Source organism: Suricata suricatta, chromosome 3 (genome assembly GCF_006229205.1).
Source record: "Suricata suricatta isolate VVHF042 chromosome 3, meerkat_22Aug2017_6uvM2_HiC, whole genome shotgun sequence".
NCBI lineage: Eukaryota > Metazoa > Chordata > Mammalia > Carnivora > Herpestidae > Suricata > Suricata suricatta.
In genome coordinates, this window is record NC_043702.1 from 100,278,769 (window position 1) to 100,289,930 (window position 11,162).

General features: G+C 46.5%; 1 protein-coding gene across 3 annotated transcripts in view; it reads right to left on the reverse strand.

Moving 5' to 3' along the window:
• Nucleotides 1-3,321: 3,321 nt before the first annotated feature.
• NIFK (nucleolar protein interacting with the FHA domain of MKI67) overlaps nt 3,322-11,162 on the reverse strand; it is a 12,523-nt gene continuing 4,682 nt past the window's right edge. The window contains exons 3-8 of one of the 3 annotated variants that reach the window (XM_029934730.1): nt 8,008-8,116; nt 6,309-6,520; nt 4,765-4,830; nt 4,576-4,647; nt 4,135-4,258; nt 3,824-3,963 (exon numbers count right to left, since the gene is read on the reverse strand). In XM_029934730.1, the coding sequence (XP_029790590.1) occupies nt 3,914-3,963; nt 4,135-4,258; nt 4,576-4,647; nt 4,765-4,830; nt 6,309-6,520; nt 8,008-8,116 (633 nt within the window). In that variant the 3' untranslated portion in view covers nt 3,824-3,913. Of the gene's footprint in view, nt 3,964-4,134; nt 4,262-4,575; nt 4,648-4,764; nt 4,831-6,308; nt 6,521-8,007; nt 8,117-11,162 lie in introns of all 3 variants that reach the window. The other 2 variants (XM_029934729.1, XM_029934728.1) reach the window with 2 other exon arrangements.

Genomic DNA, 11,162 nt, shown 5'->3' on the forward strand with positions numbered 1-11,162 from the left:
AGTGATTACGGGAGTGAAGCAAAGTTCTCTTGCATTAAATTTCCTTTATAAACAGACCCATCAATTTCCCCTATATGCTGTGGAACACCAATTTATAAAACTATTTGCAGGGCACTTGGGTGTCTCAGTCGGTTGAGCCTCTGACTTTAAATTTTGGCTCAAGTCATGGCCCTGCATCAGGCTCCGTGATGAGTGTGGAGACTGCCTGAAATTCTCTCCCTTTCCCTCTGCCCTTCTCCCTTCCTCGTGCTCCCTCTCTCCAAAATCAGAAGTATGAGGGGTGCTTGGGTGGCTCAGTCAGTTAAGCCTCCGACTCTTGATTTAGGCTCAGGTCATGATCAAGTGGTTTGTGAGTTCAAGCCCCACCTCGGGCTCTGTACTGACAGCATAGAGCCTGCTTGGGGTTCTGTCTCCCTCTCTCTCTCAAAAATAAACAAACATTAAAAATATATAAATGAAAAAAATTATGCATGTAAACTATTTGTCCACAATTACCCTAAGTTATACATATTCATAACTGCACGCACTTTCATGCAATAACCAATTATCCAAAGGACGTAACACCCAGTTGCTTAAAAGTCATTTCATAGTGGCAGTTTGTCTTCCCGTTGTCTAGAAATCGGTGGTGGTGGTGGTGGTGGACATGTGTGTGTAATGGATCTTCTCAGGGAGGTCTTAAAAAAAAATGCCAACATTTCTGTCGGTCATTCTAAGTGAAAGGAGTGGGTTGTAGATGTAAAGTGCCTGGGATCTCCCGCCACCTAGTGTTGCGTTGCTTTCAGTTTAAAGCTGGGCACGTCAGAGTGGAGCCTGGTGTGCCTCCTCCTGCGTTGGCCCCGGTGCCTCATTTTTGCCTCCATTTCAGAAAGCCAGAGGTCCTTGTTGGTGCAAGACTTTCGCACCTTTCCTTTTCCACAGCCACTAACAATCCAGCATCCACACTCACCCTGTGGGAGGGGACCCGGATCGGCTTGAGCCAGCAGCATTAATTCACTCGCCATATGCAATCTTTGGACAAGTTATGTAACCTCTTTGGGCTTCCTCTTTAGATCAAAAAGAACTATCCAGGGTTGTCTGGGTGGTGCAGTCCGTTAAGCATCCGACTCTTGACCTCAGCTCAGGTCATGATCTCGGAGCCTGTGAGTTCGAGCCTAGCACTGGGCTCTCCTCTGAGGGCGCGGAGCAGGGCTGGGATCCTGTCTCTTGTCTGCCTTTCCCCTGCTTGTGTCCATCTTCTTTCTCTCTCAAAATAAACACTTAAAAAAAAGTATGTGGTGTGTTCCAAGTTACCTTTACTTAGGAATACTGAGCTTTGCATTTCATGTACTTATTTGCTGTAACTTTGCTTTTTCAAACATTTGAAAATTTAAAACCACGACAGGCAGCACCAGACATGGCCCACAGGATAGTCAGCCCCCACACAGGGCACCCCACGGCATGGTTCACTTTGGGCCATGGGACTCTCTGTGCCTAAAGTGTGAAAAAATTTTATGTGCAGACAGGCACACGCACACTTCTGGGTTAAAGCATGGCAGCCACCAGTCACCGCATGGGAAGATGGGTGCCCTGGGTCCCCTAACCTGGGTCAGTCTTTGACCAAGATACAGCCTTTGCAGCAGACAGCAGGACCTTGGAGTTCTTATAAGCACAGCCTATTGAATTTCCATCTCCAGCCATGATCAGCTAGAGCTCCAGGTCTGGAACCTAATGATCAGTTACCTTGGGCGTGGCCACACTATCCTGCAGATTCCACTGGTATAAACACAAAACCTCACTGCACACTGTTTTGTGCACTTGCTACCCCATTTTATGGCAAATATGCAGTCTGTATGTCTGACCCTCAATGAAACTAGTACGTGCAGTTTTTCCTTTAGCGTTTTGCTGACTATATATAACACATACTTTTGCTTCCACATTAAATGTTTATCTTCTCACCTCAAAAACCTGCTTGTTTACAGCCACGATCATACTCATGGTAGTTCTGAATTGTACCCTCTATGCTCTGTATCACTGCAAAATTTTGTATTTTACTGCCCGAGAATTTCCATTCTAGTCTTTTTTTCACTACAAAATTTGAAAATCAAAACCATACCAGTTTGATGAATTTTCTTGAAGTCCCTAATCTAGTCCACAGGAAAATATTCTTTATAAGCACAGAATTTCTAGTTCTTATAAAAAATACCTATGGCCATGATAAGAGATGGAATTGCCCCCTCCCAGCTCGAGGGCATATTTAGAAAATAATTTACACATTAAGTGATGATGAAGGGTCCCAGGCCTAAATGGAGAGGATGGGCGGCAGGCTGGGAAGAGGGAAGTACTCAACTCCTCCTGCTTTATATGCATGGGAGTTTGAGTGCATGCGCCCTTCGGGGAGACCTGCGGGGCTGCAGGGAAGGCTCCCTGGAGCCTTCCAGAAGGGGACACCAAACAAACATCCAGATCCATGAAGTTGAGAAATGGTTCAACAAATACATCATAAACATATTCTGGGTCAGGGACCATTCTAGAGGAAACAGTCTGCTCTTTGTATACACTTGAAACAAATTCTCATTTCCATTTTATATCAGAACACCTAGCCCAGTATCTCAGTATTAACGATTTAACGAAATACTGGATGAAAAAAGATTTGGTGGCAATGGGCATTTTTAATAAATCTGGATTAGCTCAACAAAAGCAAGTTTCAAGAGTATTAGAAACTTTAAAATAGCTGAGAATGTGAAAACCTACTGGTTTACTTCAAGACACGCAAGTCTTTAAGATAGAATAGTACTCAGCCATAAAAAAATAAACGCTGCCATTTCTAACAATGGTAGAATGAGGAGGGTATTATGCTAAGCAATGTGGACGAAGCAAACAAGCAAAGAGGAAAAAAATGAAAAAAAGGCAAACAAAGAAAGAGACTGTTTTAAAATGTTTATTTATATTTGAGAGATAGAGAACGCAAGCAGGAAAAGGACAGAGACGGAGGCAGATTCTGAAAACAGGCTCCAGGCTGTCAGCACAGAGCCCGACATGGGGCTCAAACTCACAAGCCATGAAATCATGACCTGAGCGGAAGTTGGGACGCTTAACCAACAGAGCCACCCAGGTGCCCCGAAACAGACACTTAACTATAGAGAACTGATGGTCACCAGACGGGAGGTGAGTGGAGGACGGGTGAAATGGGTGGCAGGGATTGAATGGGGCACCTGTGACAGGCACCAGGTGAGGTCTGAAGTGGTGAGTCACTGTATTGTACGTGAACCACATTGGGATTCAAATAAACACTTGGGGGGGGGTGGTGGGAGGGAACACCCAAATCCCACTTGCAGACAGATGAACCGTAGAAAAAGTTTATTCCCGAAATACAATTCCACACCAACGACATTAACACAAATGACAGTCACTAAACCTTGCTCGCCCACCAAGAACGTAACTTAGTAAAAGTGATCACGTCCAAGTACCATGTGCCCCTAGGGGTTGGCCGCGCACAGCCTGACGGAGAACACTGTAGGTGGTCAAGCAAGAGTTTATTTTCTTTATCTGTCGGTAACAACCACAGCTGCAGTAAATGGTGACGTTTCTATCAGGAAGAGTGACTAGAGACAGCTACGAGATGTGCGAGGAAAACCAGAGACAGGACAGAGGCCGCGGGAGCCCCGCCACCGAGGACGTGAGCCGGCAGCTGTCCTCCAAGAGCCCAGTCCGTGATGGCCCCCAGTGCACGGAGTTAAAACAAGCAGCCCTCACAGTAAAATCACATTTTTCAGAAGAAAAAGAATACATTTAGAATCACTGATTGTCTTTTCTTCGTCTTTTTTTCCTTGAGCGTGTAGGTGTTTGAGTCTCTTGTGTTTCTTCTTTTATGCCAGGTACAGGCTGTTTGAAAACTACTTCGTCATCTTTTTCATCAACATTCATCTTAGCCACTTCAGATTTTCGTTTCTCCAAAAATGTTGGTGTACAAACCGGTGTGGGGCCCTGGAGTCAACGTGTGCAAGGTTGTAACACAGAAATAAAGATATTAGGAATGACTTTACCCCCCGGCCCCCATACCACTGGCCCTGTATTTTTACAAGCTCCCCGGTGTCGCTTTAGGCCTGTTACCCCTTCTCATGACACAAGTGCATGTGCCACAGCCCAGGCGCTCACCACACGTAGCAGGACGCTCACAACGAAGCGGAACAGCATCCGCTCCCTCACAGGGGATCAGGGAGAAAACGGTCTCACACGTGTGACGACCGGGGCCTCGCTCCTCCCTGCTGACTCGGTCACTCTGCTGAAAGGGTGAACACTGCAGTGAAGTTGCAGTAACTTTTGCTCAGCTCACTGTATCTGCTAAATGTCCAGGAAGGATTTACTAAAACAATCCCGAGGTTAAATCTGAAATGTTTTAAAGTGACAGCAGCATGGGCCGCTTTTCCTCTCTTATTTTTTTAAAGTAATTTTTACACCCAACATGGTGCTAGAACTCACGACCCTGAGATGAAGAGTCACACGCCCCACCACCTGAGCCAGCCAGGTGCCCCTACTTTCCCTCTTTCAAGTCATTTCCAGAATTCCCCATTCCCAGAAGAGTGAGGACAATCTTACCTGGCTATCCACAGTCTGCTCAGGAGTGCTAGGAGTGCATGAAGCCTTCTTCTTCTTTTTCTTCGATAAGACCTTCAATAAATTTAAGAGATGCCATCAGCCTGCATAATTATCAGCAACAGTAGTCCAGAATATACTTCCTCATCTATCTTTCCCTTCTAGATGGCATATAATACAATAAAATTTTACCTGGCTACTTATAGATTTCTGAAGACCAGGAGCTGAAGCATTTCTTTTTTTCTTTTTCTGTAAAACCTTAAATAAACATAAAGAAATGAACTTGCAATCTCACATATTTACATTTACATGCTAAACTTACCATTAGATCCTTACACACATAATCAGTAAATCCTTTCCAAATGTCAAGACATTTCAATTTAAAAAGGAAAACCCACGACCTTAAGGCAAAACTGGAAGAGGGACCCTCACTAGGGAATGGACACAGCTGTAGAGGTTGATGTGGGGCCAAAGCCTGAGGCTGGCCAGAGACCTGGAGGTCTCACCCCCAGGAGGGGTGCCTCGGTGGCTCAGTTGGTCAAAGGTCTGACTCCTGATATTGGCTTAGGTTGTGACCCCATATTGGGCTCTGCGTTGACAGTGTGGAGCCGGAGCCTGCCTGGGATTCTCTCTCTCTCAAAATAGTTTAAAAAAATATACATATACACACACACGCATATATATAAAAGAAATGTGAACTGGAAGAATGCAAAAACGCAGGTCCCGTCTTAGCCAAGTTCAGGATTAGGCACAGAAGTAGCAAACAGGCTGCGGGAGAGGTGTTTCCTGAGTGCCTGTTTCCCAGCTTCACGGTCCCAGCTCCCACACGGGTCCCACGAGTGCCAGGTGTGTTTAGGATTTGAGCCAGAAGTGAACAACCGGGAAATGGGCTCAGGGGGGTTACTAGGCCTTCTATTGCTGGACGAGGTTAAAACACCCAATAAACTTGGGAATGGATACCATCTCCTATCAACTATGTAGCTTTTTGGAAGGAAGCTGAGAGAGTCTATGGAGGACTCCAAATAACCTCCAGACTTAGTCAAGAAAGAAGAGATCTTCCCCTATATTGGCCACACCTTAATGACCTGCATTTTTGCTTTGTAGTAAAAGATACACAGCTCTCCTTCCAGTGAAAAGGAGGCGGAAAGATTCCACCAGGTCTCGTCATTCAACAAGCAAGGAACCAATAAGAACTGGAGGAAAATCCGTGCTAACCCACTTTCATGTAAGGAGTCTTGTATATTTCACCCCCAGCTCACGGATTTCACAGAACTGACGCTTACTGGTTGATTCAGATTTACACGTTAAGAAGAGCATTTCCAATTCCAAATTTAGAATGGCAATAAAAAAGATGGTTGATTCACAGCCTCGATATTTACGGGTAACGTACAATAAACCAAACCTTTCATTTTGAACATCTTCAGTAGTCTTCTATAAGCATTATAGTTTTTGGTTAAACAGTGGCTTAACTTCAGTAACTTAAAGACAGATTATAAAAACTTTGCAAATGAGCTAATCCCTTTCAAGAGTTTCCTCTTCTGTATAATGGAGGTAACAGGATCTGCCCTAACAAACTTCTAGAAAGAATCTACAATGCAATGTTTCAGACACTTAGGTAAAGCCTAAACCCTGGGCTAGACACTTGACGTGTAAAACCATAAACATGCTGCGACTAATGAGGAACCAAGCCCACTCCAAGGGAAAAATACAAACACGTTTTGTGGCAGAATATTTACCAGTGAAGGGAAATCATAATCAATTCCTTTTTTAGCCAATTTCTTCCTGAGTAATTTTTCCTTCTTTTTAAATCGCTCCTCCATCTGGAGCTTCTGAAGAAGTGTCCGATTCTGGTTATACCGTTTCACTGCTGGAAAGGATGGCTTTTTAAATGGAATATACCACTCTCTAAAGAGCTCTTCGTGGACTTTTTCAGGCGGTATAAAATGACCTAGATTTAATAAAGAAAGGGAGGTGTTTCCAACCAAGTGGAAGGGAGAGGACTCCGTGTTTTCGCCAGTGTCATTCCCAACACCATCATCAGGGTGGGTGTCCCACTTCCGTGAACAAGAGGGAAGGAACACAGCCGCAATTATTATACACGCCAACAACTGTTCCCGGAGCCAGGGACACGGAAGTGACCCGGAGCAGTCGTGTAAGGGCAGGTCTTGGTGGCGGCAAGTCTCTGGGGCTCCTGAAGCTCACAGGGCCAGGGACTGTGTGACCTGTTGCAGCAGAGGGGGTCCCGTTCAGCTCCCCTCCTCTGCGCGCCCTGCCAGGACTTGGCCCGCTCACTGCTTATCTCCAGCTTTCTGCTTAAGGGTCCTTGCAGGCTATGGAAGCCACTGTATGCCAAGGACAGCCCAAACCCTTGGCATCAACTCTGAGCCAGTGACACATGGGAGTTGGTAGCTATGTACCCCAGTTCCCTTGCCGCGAGCTGGAGTAATTCCACCTGCCGTGCGACCCAGCAGGACGGAGGCCAGCTGCCTAAGCGCCGCTGTGCTTGCTAGCACCCCCCAACGACCTCCTTCTCCTCTGACTTCTCCGCTCCCTCGAGCGTTTTCCTCGGCTCACCTCAAAACAAGAGACATGCGGCTAACCTTCCATCTGAACTCCTGTCAGAGCGCAGAACCCTTCGTGTATCTTTCAGAGTCCAACACGGCACAGCACTGGCCCCACACATGTTCCCTGACATGTTCTCAGTCACCTCTTTTGGCCCATTTCCTCCCAGCAAGAGCCATGCTTTTTACGTGGGACTGAATCCAGAACCTGGATGAGGTTACTGGGATTCTCTCTCACAGCAACACAAGCCGAGAGACAGCGTGCCCCTGGGACGGTCACGCAATCCGTCAGCGGGAGGAGCCGAAGCTCCCTCCACCTCTAGAGGCCCCAGGCTCACATCGGGGTGCCCTGGGAGCGCAGAGACGGCAGCCCTACTTTCTGCGGGCCGCCCTGGCCTCGTCTCCCCTCTGCCCCTTCTCTTGTGGAATAGCTGCTCTCCCGTCTGACTTCTTGCTTTGAATGTTATCCCACCTAGGACTCATTACTGGCTTCCCGCTGCCCGGAGGATATATTCCAACCCCAGATTTAGAGCCTGACCGCCTCTCACCTCCGGTTCTCCTCACAGGCGAGCACTTCTAGTCGCCTCCCGCTTTGCAGCGGCGTTCCCTTCCCCCGGCTCACTCCGATTTAACCTTCAGGTTTCCACCTAAATGACACCTCCTCAGGGAAGCCTTCCACATCCCATGAGTGATGGGGGTGGCTGCTCTCCCAACGCTCCTGAAGTAGCCTGTCCCAGGTCCATCTCAGCACAAACAGTGCTCAATGCAGCAGGTTTTAAATTTCCAACTGGGAATCTGTTTAGAAAACGCACATTTTCCCTGCACTGGAACCCTTCCGACGCCCTCCGACAGAACGCAAGGGAAGAGCACTTACACTTTAAGAGTCTTTCACCAAAGAGGTAGTTGTTCATGGTTTCACCAACAATCTTGGCAACATCTTCAGATGCAAACTCCACAAACGCATAGCCTTTACTGTTTCCTGTCTGAAAGGGAACAGCCGCCGCCAAGTAGAGCAATCAAACACTCACAAGTCATGAAACTCTTAAAATGCCATTAATTTAAATAACATACATAAGCCCCGTTACTGAATAACGTGACGACACCTTTGATTCTAACTTCGATGCGTGGTGTGGGAACTGTTACAGGAAAAGAAAAGATGCAAAATAGTCTGAACTATTTTGAGGTGTTCCTGGGATTTTTTTATACTTTTTAAAAGCTTATTTATTTTGAAAGTGAGTGAGCAAACGGGACGGGCAGAGAGAAGAGAAAGAGAATCCCAAGCAGGCTCCACACTGTCAGCGCCAAGCCCAACTCAGGGCTTGAATCCATGAAATATGGGATCGTGACCTGAGTTGAAACCACGAGTCAAACGCTTTACTGACTGAGCTACCCGCGCACCCCTGAGGTACACCTGGGATTTGCCATCTAAAGGAAACCTGGTAGGGCCCACGGTCCTTTCCTCACTACCAGTTTCACGGGTAGTCACTTTATGCCTGTATTAACAATGCCCAGTGGAGGGGTGCCTGGCTGGCTCTGTCTGTAGGCGATGGAACTCTTGGCCTCAAGGTCGTGAGGTCAGCCCCATGTTGGGAGTGGAGCCCATTTAACACAAAACAAAACAAACAAAACAAAAAACAGGGGCACCTGGGTGGCTCAGTTAGTTAAGCATCTGACTCTTGATTTCTGCTAAGAGCATGATCTCATGGTTTGTGGGTTCACACTCTGTGTTGGTCTCTGCACTGACAACACAGAGCCTGCTGGGGATTCTCTCTTGCTCTCTCAAAATAAATAAATATTTAGGTTTTTTTTTAAAAAAAGTTTATTTATTTATTTAGAAGGTGGGGGGAGGGGACAGAGAGAGAATCCCAAGCAGGCTCCTCGTTGTCAGTGTGTGGAACCTGAAGTGGGGCTCAAACTCAAAGAACTGCGAGATTGTGACCTGAGCCGAGATCAAGAGTCTTAACTGACTGAGCCACCCAGGCACCCCAAACAAATAAACTTAAAAACAAAACAAAACCCAAAACAAATCTCAGCAGATAGTGTGGTGGTTCACAAAGAAAGCAGGTATTGTGTCACCAAGCTGACCAATAAAATCCTGTGTTCATTTTCAGGGCACGTAGGTGGCTCCGCTGGCAGCCGACTCGATCTGAGTTTAGGTCTTGATCTTAAGGTTGTGAGTTCAAGCCCTGTGTTGGGCTCCATGCCCAATGTGGAGCCAAATAAATAGATAAATAAATACTGTGCTCTGTTTCACATTTTCTAGCGACTGAGCATCTTCGTAACAGATGGTAAAGGGATGCCGCCAACATCTGAAATGCACATTGTGGGTTCCTGCCCTCCAAACAACATAAAGTGGATTTTCTCACTTGTCTTACTAACAAGAGTGTGGGTTCTAGAGTCCAAACGCCCAAGTTTACATCCTAGCTGTGACGGTTAGGCAAGTAATGTTAAGCCTCAGTGTTTCATTCTGATAAATGGGGACAGAATAACCACTCTCACAGGGTTGCTATGAAGAAACAATCCAAAAGCACTCCACAGGATGTCTGTCGGGTACTTGAATGTTCTTTAGAGTGGTAGAGGATGCCAACCACAATTGTGCTACTCAGCATAAGGATTATGTTGAGCTGAAGGCAACTGGGAAGCAGTGAGTAAACAAAAAAGCCCTTTGCTGTCCTCTATCTGCCTAAAGTACAGGGTCCCAGCCTGAGAACCTAGGAGTATAGGAGAAAGGAAATCTTTCTCCCCTTACAGTTCCAATTAGTAACGATACCTATGACTATTTCACAAGTTTGCATGACACATATCGTTGGATATGGATCAAAACTGGTGATGCAATTAAGGACACAGGAAACCACCTGATGAGCAAGAGTTCCATGTGTAGCACCAGCGGTGCCCCTAACTACAACTGTGGGGGCAGCCCTGCTGGTTACCTGCCACAGGATCTTGGCAGAGCCTTGTATGTCTGAAAATCCTTTATGATCCCACCTCCTTTTTTTCAAGTTTGTTTGTTTATTTATTTATTTGCGGGGGAGGGAGGGCAGGTGAATGGGTAGATGCAAGGAAGGGGCAGAAAGAGAATCCCAAGCAACTCCGCACCATCAGGCCAGTGCCCTATGTGGGGCTCAATCCCACAAACAGAGAGTATGACATGAGCCAAGATGAAGAACTGGACGCTTAACTGACTTGAGCCACCCAGGCGCCCCTATGATCCGAACAAAACCTTCTGAAAGGTGATTCAAAATTACACATCAAGTGTCTAAAACAAACAAATAAAGAAACAATAAAAGCCAGGGATACCTGGCTGGCTCAGTTGGTAGAGCAGGTGAGTCTTGATCTTAGGGTTATAAGTGTGAGCCCCACATTGGGTGCAGAAATTATTTACAAATAAAATCTTTATGGGTGCCTGGGTGGTTCAGTCATAAAGTGTTTTGGCTCAAGTCACGATCTTATGATTTTAGGACTGAGCCCTGTGTCAGGCTCTGTTCTGACAGCATGGAGCCTGCTTGGGATTCGTTCTTTTCTTTTCTTCTTTCTTTCTTTCTTTTTTTTTTTAATGTTTTTTATTTATTTTTGAGACACAGAGAGAGACAGCGCGAGCAGGGGAGGGTCAGAGAGAGAGGGAGATACAGAATCCGAAAACAGGTTCCAGGCTCTGAGATAGCTGTCAGCACAGAGCCTGACGCGGGGCTCGAACCTATGAACCATGAGATCATGACCTGAGCCGAAGCCAGACACTTAACTGACTAAGCCACCCAGGCGCCCCTTCTTTTCTTCTTTCTTTCTCCCTCTGCCCCTCATCCACTAGGATGTGAACACTCTCTCTCATGATAAGTCAACTTAAAAAAAAAAAAAAAAAGGGTGCCTGGGTGGCCCAGTCAGTTAAGTGTCCGGCTTCTGGCTTTGGCTCAGGTCATGATCTCACGGTTTGTGGGTTTGAGTCCTGCATCGGGCTCTGTGCTGACAGCTAGCTCAGAGCCTGTAGCCTCCTTTGGATTCTGTGTCTCCCTCTCTCTCTGACCCTCCCTTGCT